The 15,570-nt window shown below is 42.6% G+C and overlaps 1 protein-coding gene across 1 annotated transcript in view; it reads left to right on the top strand.

Moving 5' to 3' along the window:
• Positions 1-6,092: 6,092 nt before the first annotated feature.
• The window catches only part of NKD1 (NKD inhibitor of WNT signaling pathway 1), a 107,117-nt gene continuing 97,639 nt past the window's right edge, over positions 6,093-15,570 (top strand). Inside the window, exons 1-3 of the mRNA XM_066327877.1 lie at positions 6,093-6,539; positions 6,680-6,712; positions 7,172-7,329. Of these exons, the coding sequence (XP_066183974.1) occupies positions 6,515-6,539; positions 6,680-6,712; positions 7,172-7,329 (216 nt within the window). The 5' untranslated portion in view covers positions 6,093-6,514. The remainder of the gene's footprint in view (positions 6,540-6,679; positions 6,713-7,171; positions 7,330-15,570) is intronic.

Below are 15,570 nucleotides of genomic sequence, written 5' to 3'. Positions count from 1 at the left end.
ATTTCATGAGAGTTTTGCTAATGCTATCATATTGGAAATCAGGCCTGGGTGGCTGTCAAATCTGTATTTTCCAATATGCTGAAAATACTCCAGAGATGGAACCTAAATACAAAATATAGGTACAGATCCCGATTCTTACATTTTCTTTCCAAAGGTCACAGAGTTGTCAATGCGTGACAGTACAAGACTTTACCACCCCATATTGTAAATAATGAGACAGTGATCTAGCAACTTTCTCCTTCCTCCACCCCTTGCTGTGGGTTGCCACTTTGTCAGAAGTGACTTCTACACAAGCAGTGTGCTCTGTATGTAAGGTCTGACTGGTCTTACTTTGTTCCCATGCCAATTGTTTTTCCAGCAATAATTTTTTTCCAGAAAGAAAGAAAAGCAGAAAGAAAAGCACCAGTGAGTTACAAAATGAAAAATGAAAACAGAAATCCAGCTTCTTGCAGTTTAAAAAACCCCAACAACATTGAGCAAGTAGCGGCAGAGCAGGAGGAGCTCAGCTGGCTTATCTGACAGCAGCCATTTGCTTTAATGCAAGACATGTTTCTTTTGTCCATGTGCAGTGAGCATCCTCTAGAATGGATATGAAAAGTAATAGGGAATTGTATGATTTAATGGTGACCCTCAGTGCAATGCTTTGAACAGACCTATGATGTCTGTGTTGTCAGCTGTGGAGTGGGGCTCTCTTCAGTCATCAAAGCATTTTAGTAGAGTTTACAGTCTGCTGTTTATGTTATTGGCCAGTACTTTACTCCCCTGAATATGGTTTAACTATTCCACTGCCCCTGTGATGAGTATTCTTTTCGGCAGCAGCAGTCCTCACAGCCTTGGAACATTGTTTTTGGACACAAACATACACAAGTTATTAGAACACAAGATCAAAGGAGGTGTCCCACTGTCTTCCTTTCAATGCTCCCATTGTGTTTGTATGCTGAAGCCTGCTAGAGAGTTAGAACCAGAGAAGGGGGAGAGGGGGGGAGGAAACCTTTGTACAAAGGTACTTGTCACTGAGAGAAGCCCATAAAAGATGATGTGAGAAAAGACACCAGGTGGAGTATAAACCACCCTTATTGTTAAGAAATGCAAATAAAAATCCTCCCCTATATTAAAACTTTCTTACTTGTCATTTCTTAGATGCTAAAGGAAAGGTTCTGATTATTGAAGTCATGGCAGTACTTTCTACTTTGCTTCTTTTCTTTTTATGTGTAGTACAGTATACATGATGTGGAAAAAAAAGTTACTTTTCCTCTTTCTCTGCATATTGTTACAGATGTTAGCAAATTTTATCTCCACAAAATATCCACTGGAAAAAGAAAACTCAGAAAAAATCACACTTTAAAATAACTCATGGATTCCGTTTATGAAGGACATCCATGGTTTTGGATTAGTAAATAAACTGTAAGTTCAGTTTATTTGGATAGGAACATTGTTTTCCTTGGGGAAACGATGACAGAAAAATTCCTGCTGATTTCGTGTGATCTTTCAATTTATTCTGGAGAATTTCAGATTCCAAGAAAACAGACTGTAGGTCCCAACACCCACAAAAAAGCCAGTTGTTTCTAAATTGCTTGGAAAACCCTGGCCCAGCTTGCTCAGCTACAGAGAGATACATGGTAGAAGGAATCTCACTAATTTTAGGCAGCCTCAACTGATTTTTTTCACCTTTCCACTTTGCTGGTGAGCTGAAATCTGGATTACTGAGTTAGCTTTGCAAAGGTTTTGAGAGAGAAGTTGCAGGACATAACAGGTGGCGATTAGGAATTCACAAAAACAAACCATTTCTAAACTCAGACCTTCACTGAAGGTAGCTGCTGATGAGGAGTCTCAGCGTATTAGATGGAGAAAACCAAGACTAACCTGTCATGAATCTTATCCTCATCATCATAGATTCTTCCATTTTAAGACTTCTAAGTAATTTTCCTGACTGCAATGAAAAGGCAGTGTGATACTACCTGAAAAGGAGTATTTTAGTGGAGGCAGTACAAAGGACAGCTGGGTGTCTCCTGGTGGTTGTGGAAAACAGCTCGTCTACTGAATCAGCACTTGTCACCCTGAACTACCAGCCCTTAAACTCAACATCTATCTCTAGCTGATGGGTTTTCTTGCCTTTGAAGAGAAGAGAAAGACAAAATACTTTAATCATGTAAACTATAGCCACTGGAGTATGAAGACACAGCGGTCTGACAATCTGGGACTATGAAGCTTGCCAGGGTTTTCTCCAGGCAATCATCACAGGCTTTCAGAAGATTTATAGGAATAATCTTGAAGAAGGACTGGAAAAATTTCTCATGGTACCTGAGCATGTGCAATATCTGGCAAGTGATGTAGTGAATGTGCTCATTTGTGATAGACATCTTTCTGCTGCACAGACACTGTTTGAACTTGCTGATCAGTCTTTCTTCCCCCTCTAGGGTCAGGGCAGTTGCTGACATCCAAGAAAAACCCAAGGAAAACCTGTGAAGCAAGTATGTTTGGAGTTGAAAGGATGCCACAGTGCAGACTCATGCCAAAGCTTTGAGGCAATAAGCTAAGGCTGCAAAGTTGCTAAAGCCAGGAGGTGCTAACATGACAGATTGCAAAAATGCCTGAGGCAAAAGTGCTGAAAAAACTGCCAAGACCAGAGGTACAAGGACAAAGGCCCAAAAGCTAAAACAGTGTCTTGTGACAGGCATCCCATTTATGTGTTGGGAATGAGCAGTCAAAGCACTCATGTGGCCACCAAACCAAAATTTAAATGCTCATAACAGGGTTTGTGGCCCTAAATGCATCAGCAGGGTAGTGATTGAGGCAACTGCTGAGGAGGTATCATTGCTGTGGGCAATTCTTTGTTGATGGAGTAAAAGGGGTTTGGTTGGAACGTGGTTGAAATGGAGGCTGAGTGTGGCTTATGACCATCTGTGATTCTGAGAGAGATGAGGTTAGAAATTCTGTATCAGCTGGATCCTGGCAATATAAAGAGATTACATATGATCCATGTTGTCCCTGGCAATGCTGCTGAGAGTAGCAGAAGCATCTTCAGAAACATTAAAATTATATATGTTTTTCCTTCACAACTGAGCAACCTGTCCTTAAAACACTTCTGTTCAATATGGACTTAGATTGTTTAATGCAGAAGAGGGACCAATATTTCTGTGTGCCTTTTTTTTTTTTTTTTAAAGAATTACATGGGGCTTCTTAACTTTTAAAAACACGTCAACCTTCACTTATTGTGGAGGTGGTGTAGCATGACCAGCATGCCACTTCCAGGTGGAAGAGAACAGCACCCACCTGAGACTGTGGGAGGCCAATACCAGACTTCTTTCATCTCCAGCTGGAGGGAACATGGCAGGAGAGGGGAAGAAAAGGAAGGAGATAAAGCAGAAAAACTGGAAAGCAGTATCTTACCACTACCCGGACAGGAAAATCAGTATGGTGCTTTCACCTATCAGGTAACTCTTGCTATTGCAACTATTATCATTAATTTTGCTATGCTATTGAATATTGAAAATTAATTCCTAGAATGGTGTAATTCACTTGTTCCTTTGCTAAGATATATTTCCTATCATCAACTGCTTCATAGTATAGCAAGGTTCAAAAGAGTTTTCCATCTTCTGAAGAAGCAGAGTGTAGTCAGCACGAATGAAAGGGCAATGAATAATACTCTATGTCATAGCTTTTGAACTTTAAGAATTCCACTGAAGTCACTGGGTTGGATTGGAGATCCTTTAATCATTAGTACTGTTTTGTGAATGGTGTACTTTGATATTTTACTAGACGTCACAACTTAACACACTTCTGGCCCCATGGAAGGAAAAACAAAGGGCTTTGTATGCCTTGAGATCCCTGTAGCTTGAGAATCATTATACACTGAGTCAAGTCTTGAGGTTCCTGTTGTTACATCATGCTAAATTCTCCTGAAATCCACTGGAATCTGATGTCTGAGTAAACCCATGCTAAGAATTGCAAGATTTGTCATTTTGAGAGTAACTAAAACTTTTCTCCCAGATGGAGGAAGAATAGCAGCAGTTGTGTTTCATACCCAGAGAAATGTAAACCAGCTTGTAATTGTGTTACCCCTGTGCCCAAGCAGCCCAGGCATGAATCCCACTGTACATGGAGTCAGTCACTGACATTTGGGATTCTTTTGTCAGTTTTGCTCCCCTGTGAGAACCTTGGTTTTGCAGGGTATGTCATCAACTGTAGTTAGATATGGCTTGCTTTAAACTCCAACAAATGTTGCATATGTGAAGGCAGTTCTGCACAAGAGTGGCTGTGTTATGAATGCAAGTTCCTCACACAAGTGGACCTCTGTAATCTGCTGTGAAAGCCAAGGCTTCTTCCCCTGGCCACTTCAGCAGACCTGCTGAACTCGAGACATTTCTAAGGCCTTGTTTCATTCCCAAGAGCTGAATGTGAGCAGCATCTCACAAAGATGAACGGATAGACCCATCCCATTTGGGGTCACTTATGCTAAGCTGTTCTCTATTTCTCATAAACAGTGAAGATAAGTGATATTCCAAAAAAAAAAATATTTTCTGGTGAAGTTTCAAAGGGTACTTGTGTATACATCAACCTGAGGTTTAGGATTTCAAATTTCTTAATACGGATCAGAAAATTTTTACAAGTTTTCACAGTCTAGGTGAGGCTCATGCCCCAATGAGCCTGCTTCATCTAAATAACTTTCTTCCTTTCTTTCACCTCTCCAAAACAAGAGACAGACTTCAAATGAACAAATATGTCACTTTAAATGCACAACACAAAAAATGGGCCAAATAAATTATTAAAATACATAAAAAAGAAATTCACAAAAGATGCATGTTATTAGCCATTTGACAAGCAATTGATGCTGTTGCAATGGCTGCATTTCACAATGCAAGGGCTTTCTCCGCTAGACAGATAAATAGTTGGAATAATGGGAGAAATTACTTTGCAATCATCCAAAGAAAAATTTGGGTTGAAACAGTCCATTTAATGGCATTGCATTGGCTGTGCTGTGCAGTTGTTTCATACCAAACCTTCACCACATCCATGTGCTTTGGAATTCCTTCTAAAAATGAGCTCCAAGCCTGACCGTCCTCTCTCGGTCACAATTCCCTGCAGAAGTGTTACTACATATGCTTTGAATCTTTTTTTCAGATGAGCTCCCAAGTCTAACTCCTTCCTCCCTGTGCTTGAAACGTATGGATTTGAAAGCACAGATGTGGCCTTGAAGTTTTTGGACCAGGCCCATCTGGGTCAAACCCTACATAGTTTGACTAGTAGTTTCTTGAGTTAAATTCTCAGAAGTCTTCATTTTTTCTTGTTCTGAATCTTCTACACACTCCCTTTTATCTCTCCTAGTTGAACTACAAGGATCTCAAGGGAGATGTGATTTTCATAAACAGAAATATAATGACCAGCCAGAGGAAGAAAGCAAAATTTTAATGACTGTGAGAATTGTCTTTATGAAACAGCAAGTTTCCTTTCAGTTTATGCCATGTGTAAAAAATACACCATTCACAGTCTGGAGAAGTAGGAGAGATTCTTTGTAAATCTCATCTACTTAACTAATAATGAAAAAAAGCTGAGAGAGACTTTGTCCTCTTGCTGCCAACATTTTGAATCACTGAGAAAGGGTTCCGGACCTGACCCTGAGAACTGCATTTTGCCATTAGCGGTGACTTCGTTAGAATCACTCGTGTGCGAAGGGATGCCAGTGAAAAAAACAATTCGCACGAAGAAGTCAGCAGAACAACCGCTTCTCCAGACATGCCGGTTCCTTCGCGATCCAGACACGGCCAAGTAGGGGCTCAGGGGCTCAGCAGCGGGTCCAGGGGAGCCGGGAGGCAGCGTGCGGGGAGCCGGGGCCCGCGGGCAGCCCGAGGGTGCGGAGCGCGGCGGGGCCGGCCCCGGGCCGTGCGGGACGCGGCTGCTGCGGGCGGGGCGCGGCCCGCGGGGCTCCGCGGCTGCGGAGGGCGGCGCTGGGCCGGGCGGGGCCGGGCCGGGGGCAGCGGGCGCATTGTCCGCCCCGAGCCCGCGGGGCTGCGCGGAGCGGGGCCGGCCCCGCCGCCCGTGCCTGGCTGGAAGTGAAACGCGCCCCGGCTGCTCCTTTTTTTTTTTTTTTTTTTTTCCTCTTCTTCTTTTTTTTTTTTTTTTTTCTTTTTCCTTTTTGAGCCTCCAAAAGGCTCACTCGCCCCTTTCATCTGCCGCCGCGGCCCAATGGGAAGGCGGAGGCTGCCTGCAAGTGGTCTAATCTCAATGAGGTGTCAATCATGTTCCCCGGTGGGTGAAGTAAGGTCTTTTGTAACCGCCTCTGTCTTTGGGAAAGAGAGGAGAGAGGAGGAAGGCTGGAGCGGAGAGGGGGACGCCGGACCGTGCTGCAGGAGAGGAGCTGAGATTTGAGCTCGCTTGTGTGTTAGCAGGGAGAAGCGGAGCACATGGATTTCTAAACACGCTGGGATTATATATATCTACAAAAAAATAACAACAAGCGAACCTGACCCTACTGAAAACAGTCAAATGAATCGTAATTGCAGATCAATGCAGAGAGATGGGGAAACTTCACTCGAAACATGGTTAGTTCCTTTCACTTGCTACTTCCTTAGCCCTTACCCTTTATTCGGATTTTACTCGGTTTGTTGCTGTGATTTTATTCTGGTGTCTAACGATCTTCCTTTATTATTTCCCCGACACACTCTCCTCCGGATCTGCCTAGCTGCCGTTTGTAAACCCAGAGAAAGTCCAGAAGGTAGGGATGGCTCCTCACTGTTAGTAACTTTGAACGCCTTTCCCCGGTCCGGCCGGCTGCCCCCGGCCCCCTGCCCTCTCCCCTCAACTTTCCGCCGCTCTCTCCTTGCGCTCTGCGCGGCTGCCCCGCTCCCAAGTCCCGGCTCTAGCCCCAGCCCCGGTGCCGGTCTCAGCCCCGGTCCCGGTGCCGGTCTCAGCCCCGGTGCCGGTCTCAGCCCCGGTCCCGGTGCCGGTCTCAGCCCCGCTCCCAGTCCCGGCTCCAGCCCCGGTGCCGGTGCCGGTCTCAGCCCCGGTGCCGGTCTCAGCCCCGCTCCCAGTCCCGGCTCCAGCCCCGGTGCCGGTGCCGGTCTCAGCCCCGGTGCCGGTCTCGGCTCCAGCCCCGGCCGGTCCCGGGGATGGCCGCGGGGGTCGGGCGGGCTCTGCGGGCGGCTCAGCGGCGGCATTGTCTTCTCTTTTCTAGGTGATAGTTTTGCGGTGAACGCCTCTCTGGCTCGCAGAGGGCTGGAGGACTGGATGGTGAAGCAGAAATACTCCGGGGGCAGCAGCAGCGGCGGCAGCAGCTCGGGACTCCAGCACGGCTGCCAGCACCGCGCCGTGTGCAGGCTCTCCAGCGCCAGGGTATGTCAGCGTCTCGCTGCCCCCCCCGCCCCTTCCCTTTCAAAGAGTGAAAAGCAAGAGCTTTTTCTACATCCCTCTTTCCCTCCCAAGGGGCGGTTGTGCAAAGGAAGGTTTTCTTTGCCCTAATGTTGCTCCGAGGCGCTGCCCCGTGGGTGGTTTCCTTCAGTCCTTTGATGAAGTTAGAAGCTGCAGAGCAAACTTGGTGAGGGTACAAAAGCCAGAGGAGTAAGGGAACCTGAGTGCCGGTGTCTGGGCGGTACGAGTAGAGCAGAACCTTTTACAAACAGGAACAAACAATCTCTGGGGAAAGCCCAGCACCCGGCCAGTGTGCGATAGCTTGTGAAGCCTGATTAGTGCACAAGTCTGCCTGTGACATTTTGGCAGGCAAGGAGAAGTCCCCCAAGAGTTATTTATTTGCTCTTTGCTAATAACGTGAGGCTGACTTTCTCCACGAGAGTCACTTGTCCTGGCTGTTTCACTGGTCACTTTCCACCCCTTCTCTTTCCTTCGGTCCTCCATGTAAAGCAAGGCTGGAGGAAATGTTTCAGTTGCCGTTCTCTTTTATTTATTTTTAATGTTGTCTCTTTAAACAAAGAGGCATGATGGGAGGTAAACAGACTTAACATTACTTAGATATGGTCCTCATAGTGTTTCAGGGTGTGATCCAGAGCTTATTGATGTTTACTGAAAGACTCCCATTGACTTTGGATCAAGCCCTGAAAGCCTCATCACTGGAGAGGTAACCTGAGAGATGGGGAGATAGGAATCTGTGCTTCCCAGCAAGCAGTGTGGCTTTGAAAGCACAGGCAGAGCCAGGGCCACTGAACCTCCTGCAGGCTCTTTGCTTTGTTAGCTACCAGTTGTATTGTCAGAAGCCTGGACTTCTTATGTCTCAGGAAAAATTAATTTGCAAGTCGAGAGTACTTCATTTTAGGTGGCATGTTGAACTGGGTAGAAGATACGTAGTGTGGGAAGAGCTAATGATGACATTTTAGATTCCACCAGTATTGTATTTTGAGGAGCATAAATTGTGTGAGAGTCACTAGAAGTAAAGACAAAGGGGTAAGGTATTGATTTTTTTGTAACTGATGAACATAATCACCTTCAACTTGCAGGTATGATTGGTTGAAGTAATATTTATTGTGCTTTACTTGGAAACTATGTTCAAAGAAAGAAGTTCTCATAGTATATACTATGATACAGATACAAAGAGTAAAAACACGTGTTTTTAATTGTTTTCTAATTATCCCAACTTTTGTAAGTCATGCTTTTTACAAATGGTCTACCTTTCACGTGTATATTTTCTATTAAAGAAGCTCAACTCACCAAACTAAACATAGATTTAATATACAAGAGTTAAAGATAAAAATTCTGACTTTGTGAAATATATTTTCTTCCACAAAGATTATTTGCTTTCTGAAGAAGAGAAAATATCTTTTGTGAAAGATACTTCCTATATACTACGCTCTTCAGTTGGCAGTTTCATGAGATCTGCTCAGCTGGAATGACAGTAGAATAGTATTTCCCCTATTACTCAAGAGGAAGTCCTCCTCATGATGGCTCCGCAATTAGCAAGCCATTAACTAAATATTAGTCTAGAGTTTTAGTGCATTATAAAACTGTAAATAGGTTTAAGTGTGTTTAAGACACAGTTCCCACGAGGCTTTTTTACTGTCATCCTTATAGAGATGTTTCTGAATGTTCAAAATTATTTGCCATTTATTGCCTAATATATTTGGTAGTATCTGTGTGCATGTATGGCCCGCTCATTGATTTAGTTTAATTGTCATCCTGTCACAGGCACACTGTGACAGCTACATTAAAGTTCCTTTAAAATATGAACTTTTGGAATATGGAAGGATGCATTTCTAATCCTACATTGGAACCAGATGTGCCATATGTACACTCATTTTGACAAGGATTACAGAGTCACAGCTATTGACTCCATAACTGAGATTGCATGACTGCTTCTCTTCTGAGATCGCTTTGATCTCTTGTATAATTATACCAAGATACAAAGGGAATTGTAGCCTAACCTCTTGGTTCTTTGGTCTTCTCAAGATGTAGAAATAGAAGTTTCTTCTGCTAACGGTTAGCCATGGGGTTGTGTGGGACACTGGTGTAGTCCCCAATAGTGTAGTAGTGTTGCACTTGAATTGACCCTTACTGCTTCAAAATTCAACCCAAAATGTTCAATAAGCCTACAAGGCTCTGTTGAATGGTACAGTTTTATTGTGTCACAGCTGAAACTGTGACTTCTTGGTAAAACATGGGGATTTTTTCCTCCAAAATAGATCCCAAGTTGTTGTGTTTGTGACTTATGGCAGAAGGAGCTAGATCAAACACTGATGAAAATATCTGCATGTGCAGCTGTGTTAAAAAAATAATGGCCCTAGAAATAATTTTCCTAGTGGGAATCCTTAACCAGAGCTTTGCTGATGGTGGTTTGTTAGTATGTAGGGCCGATTTGGTGAAATTCAGTTTACTTCCAAAGACCTGTTGATGGGAGAGTAGAGCACCTATCCTGAAGAGCTTCCAAGACTGAAAATTCAAAATTTGAGTAATTTTTATCAGAACATGGATGTGATAGCGCAATTTGATTTATTTTACTGTCTGTAAGCCAAAAATTCTGTCTTGGATGTAGTTGGAAGGCTGTTTCTCTCGAGGACAGACAGTGAATTGTTCTGCTAAAGTTAGTCATCCAGGGGAGATGACACTGAAGTTCAGGGGATTCATGCAGTGTTTTACAAGAGGAATGAGTGACTAATACAGGAAAGCAGTAAAGTTTCATTTGTAGTCCTCTCTAGAATGATTGAATTTACAATTGTTGTGGAGGGGAGATCTTTACATCACCTCAGTGAAGGAGAGTTCAATTATACAACACCTTTCCTTCTCCTGAGCAGAAGTTTTGGGAGTTTCTATGTTAGAGAAGACTTCCGTCAGCTGATGTGTTGTGTCCGTGTCCTGTCCATGTGTCTCTCCCAATTCACTGAAGGGACAGCAGTTAGAGGCCAGCTGTTGCCAGAAGCAGCAGTGCTCTGGAAGGATCTCGTGGTGAATGGTTGTGTGGAGGCAGGATCCAGGGGATCCCGTGGCCGGAATGAGCCCCCTCAGCCGGCTGTGCTGCGGGACAGAGCCCGGGGCTCATTAAACCATTGCCACCCGCCCAGCAGGGGCTGCTCTGCTCTAAGTGTTTTAATGACTCCTGCAGCCTCCACATCGTGAGGGATTAAAGAGAAAAGGAATTCTGTTGCATCCATGAAAAAGTATGAGGTCCAGAATCATCTTCTGGTTTCAAAGCTAATTGAAACCACTGAGGCTGTAAATCTGCTAGCAACTGAATACACTTCTTTTGCTGCTTTATGAATCAGTTAACTTGTACCCAGAAAGGTTTTATGATACTCTGGATTATCCCGTATAATTCTTAAGCTTAAATTTATTCAGTGTGTTTACTTTTACAAACTATTTTTGGAAATCAACATTGTTTGCAAATATTCACGTATTTATTTATTTAACTGAGAAATGGTTCTATGCTAGAGGGGGGAATATTAAATATGACATTTGCTTAGTTCCATTTACTTTTATCTTCAAAGCCATAAGAAATTTTACGAGGTTCTTGTGCATCTCATTGAGATCTGTGCTTCAGAATAGAAAAAACTATCATATTTTTAATTGAATTTCAAACCAACTTTCAGTGAGCCACATTGTAGGTAATAATTTTAGGTAAAATAGAAATGACTTTAGCTTAGCACTTCTGCTGGGCTCATTGGTGCTAGTGATCCTCATGTTCAACCCTAACTGATATTAATTAGAGTTGAGTATCTGGTGTGGGACTAACACAGTATGAAATTCTGAGGCTCATCAGTACTTCAGAGGTGGGGCTTGTTCTCCATTTGTTCTGTGCCTGTAACTGCCAGTGACATTAATGGGCATTCCTTGCATGGCTGAGAGGAGACAACACCAGTGTCAACATCACTGCTCCTCTTGTATGATCAATCTTAAATTAAAAAAGAAGTCCTTCCCAGTCCCCCACTGTTAAATTGTGTGTGTCTGTATGTGCATATTAAAAGTACATCACCTTATGGAAGACACAGCTGGGTAGGTCATTCTTCCAAAATGGAAATAATAAACAGAAATGAGACTTTTTTAGTGTTATGTACATACTATGGCTTAAAAGCTGTTGAAATGCAAGATTTAACTGTAGCACTACTTTGGAGTCATTTCATGGATAAAGTGACATTTGAAAGACTGCCTTCTTACTGGTAGGGTGACAAGAGCAATGAAAGTTTCCTTGGGTGTTATCTCGTGTGACTGCTTGAAGTCATCCTTTAAACTGAAATATTTTCAAGTGTATTAATGTCAGTACTATATAAATAATTATTTTATTGACCCTGAAGATTAAAATAAACAACAGACCCAGCAGTTCTCGATATTGTTATGACTAAAAAGTATTTTAGTACGCAAAAATATTGTCTATGGCATTTAAAATAAAATTACCAAACTTTCTGTTGAGAGACAGAAAAGCACAATCTTATTTAGTGTTGAAATTTGGTGCCAACAAACCAAGATAATTTAATTAGTGGTGTACATAGTATATCTTGACAGCTCTGGTTTGGGGAAATTATAATATGAATATTAACAATCCAAGAGTCTCTGAAAGTATTAGTGCCATGGTGATGAGATTACTGAATTGGCCAATACTGTAGCAGAAAGCTGGATTCCAAGGGAATTATCCTTGAATGATACCAGTTGGTGCAATTAAAAGGCACAATTCAGTTGCCATATGGAAAGTGTTAGGCATCCTTATATGGTTTCAAAGCTATGTGCCAGAGGTTAAATTGACATATGAAGAAAAGCATAAATTAAATATTTTGTGTTATGAAATTAAAAGTTGACTTTGCTTGAGCCATATGGAGGAGGTAGATGGAAGACTGTCTGTATTTCATCAGGGCTTGTTTTATAGGTGTTTCAGATTTAATGTGGTGCACGTTTAATTTGGCATGTTGATTGGAAAGCCGAATGGCCCGTGAAGTTTCTGCAAACAATCTCATTAAAGGAACTTTTTTTTGATCTCTAACAACCCTCTTTCTCCCACCCCCTTTAAAGTGGAGTTGCTTAGGTTGGTATTTGTAAGAAGAAAACATGTTCTCTGTAGTAGCTGGGTCAAGTTCTCATCTGTGTCTCTTGGGCTCCTCATAGTCCCTGTTGGCTTTAGAAACCCTAATTCTTCTGAAGGAGAAGGCCTTGGTTATGGAGTATATTTCCTTCTGTAATCTGGGATGAAAAGTAACAACAATACGTTATATTCTTTAATGTCTTAAATGTAAATAATGCAGTCCAGACTTCACACTAAAACTTTATTTATAACAAAAATGGGACATTTGTAGCACATGATTGCTGACATACGGGAATGTTCTTTGCAGCAGCATTCATTAACAGAAGGGTTTTCTGCAGGTTTTGGGATCTGTAATAAGACCCAGGAGGAGCTCAGTAAGTGGCTATTTGTATGCACCCTTCAGAAGAAGATCTTAGTTGACTTTTATGGTTTCTTTTGAGTTGAGTTATGAACAGAGGAAAGAGAAGTCTCTTGAGTCCCGAAACTTTGTAGGAGTTAGTTTTTCCGAAGTTGAGGAAATAATTGTTTGGTGATGATATTTAAATCAGAATGGAACATTGCTCCCAGTGCTACAAATGTTGGCCTTTAAAGAAATCCTTGCAGACGAATTTTGCTTCCTGAATGTCACCATCAAACCCTGGTTGAAAAGCAAATGATAGATGTTCAGATGTACAAAATACTTGAAGTTGGTTTGGTTTATTTTTTGTAATGGAACTACTTTTCTTCTTCATATAATAGCAGTTACTTTGAATACTTGTGAGTTTTCAAACTATGTGATATTTATAGATATCTTTTAATGGAAAGTGAGGTAAAGTTTTAGTTTAAAAAATTGATGTGAAGGAATGGTCAAATATACTTTCCTTGTGAATTTATTTAGTCATATCTGCCAACATTGGCAGCAAAACTAAGCCTGTATTTACTCCTACAGAGTAACTACAGCTATGGGAGACTGAGTTGGACTGTATTCCGTTCAAGAATTATTAACCAAGTTCCAAATGCAAAATCTTCATTGTGTCTGATTTTTGAGCCAGCAAAGCACGTTTGTATGGCAGTATCTCATGACATTTCTGTTACAGTGGTGGAAGGCCAATGGTGTTGGCTGTGGTGAAAGGGCTTTGCTGGCTTTTAGTGTAAGCCAAGAGAAAATGATCTGAATACCTTCAATCACTGGTCCCCTGCTGTCTCTGCAAGGGGTACTGATGTGCAGAGCATTCACTTTTTGTAGGCTTCTGGATTTATTGTTGTCAGAGCAATATGGCCTGCATTTTGTCTTCTAACTTGAGGAATTACAATGGCACTTCTGAACAAGTGAGATGTCCTTTTTTCAGTTGGAAGGTCCTGTATAGTTAGTGTATTCCAAACACACTGCTGCCATGTAACCTGATGTCCACTGTTTAATAAGGTGATCCATTGGCTTGCCATGGACTTGGCTTTCCAACAGGTTTATGTCTGTTAGCAAGTGTTCAACTGGATTCCCTAATCTCTTTCTGTTTGTGTCTCACATCACCTGATGGGTGCCTGTTGTATGTCAGGAATACTTGTGGTTTAGTCATACAGGATCTAATTGTTTAGGGAAGGGAGTGCTGCAGTGTCTTTTGGGGAGGTCCTGTAGCACTTTCAGAAAAGGTGGCTGAGAGGGGACCTCATCAATGTCTATCAGTATCTGAAGGGAGGATGTCAAGAGGCTGGACCCAGGCTCTGTTTGGTAGTACTGAGTAACAGGAGAAGAGACAACTGGAGCAAACTGACGCACAGAAATTTCCACCTGCACATGAGGAAGAACTTCCTTCCTGTGCAGTGGCCAAGCACTGGAACAGATTGTCCAAGAGGCTGGGGAGTCTCCCTTCACTGGAGAGATTCAAGAACCTTCTGGACACAGTCCTGTGGCCTGTGCTCTGGGATGGTCCTGCTGCAGCAGGGAGCTTGGACCAGTTGACCCAGATCGTGTAGTCCTTTCCAACCTGAACCACTCTGCAATTCTGTGGTTTGGCCTATTGTATATAGGGCAATAAATGATCCTATTGTTTTGGTCTGTAAAATTTCTGGTGGTATAAATCTTTCTGCTCCTCAGATGACCAGGCAGTGGCCACAGGAGACTGAAATGCCATCAGTGCCTGAGAAGCTCCTCAATGGCCAAGAAAAGCCCTGTAGAAATACACCTAAAGGATCCCACCAGACACCAACATCTCAGCAGGGGGAGCAGAAGACCCTGAGGTTTCTTGGTTCAAACCAAGGTCCCTGCCAAACATACATGGAAAGCAGTCATTCCTTAAACCTAAGGCTATTGATAATAAAGTTTAATACTTGTGATCAAGTCTTACCAGGCAAGCAGTTTTTCCTGCTTTTTGTCAAAGCTCCAATAGTTTGGTAATTTTGTCCAGTAACCCTTCTCAGTCTGAGAACTCATTGGACTCTGAAACTCATTGTGTTGTCTGTGACGGGGTGTGGATATCTGGATTACACCTTGAAAGGGGACATCTACTAGCCTTGCTTTCAGTTTTAGTGGGTTTGGATTTAAATGTAGGCTCAGTGGCTCTCGTTCCTTGTGTCATTTGCAATGAGAATGCCTTGAGAATGAAAGATCCTCCCTTAAATGTTATGTTTTGAGCAAAATTTGCAGCAGAGAACATTTAAGATGCCTGGAATTTTCAACCGTGTATCTTTAGACTTCTGACTAACAAATGCAGGCAGTGTATGTTGCTTTAGCTCAGAGGTGGATTGGCATGTGGTCAGAACAGTCTGTGCACTGTCCATCCAGAGAAATACTTTGTATTTGACGATTAGGGTGAAATTTAATGCATTTGAGGGCATTACTGTGGCAGCTTTAAAGGGATTAAATATATTGAGGTTCCTATTAAAGTATAACATTGTGATTCAAGATCTGTGAAAGAAAATCATGCATGGGTGTTTGATCTTGGGGTGCAGCCACACATGCTGTGAGGCATAAAATAAGGAGATAGACTCAGTAGGGAAGTGACAGAACAAAGTACAGTCTTGCAGGAGAAATGGGATTTGGGAGCAGCCTCGGATCTTTTGATCCACACTCTGATGCGAATGATGAGTGGTACGGAGGTGACAGATTTGTCTTGGGGGAGGAAGGAGAACGGCGGGTAGTGTGTCACATT

This window comes from Sylvia atricapilla, chromosome 12, assembly GCF_009819655.1.
Source record: "Sylvia atricapilla isolate bSylAtr1 chromosome 12, bSylAtr1.pri, whole genome shotgun sequence".
Taxonomy (NCBI): domain Eukaryota; kingdom Metazoa; phylum Chordata; class Aves; order Passeriformes; family Sylviidae; genus Sylvia; species Sylvia atricapilla.
The sequence above is the reverse complement of the archived record's forward strand: the minus strand, read 5'-3'. Positions and strand labels throughout refer to the sequence as shown.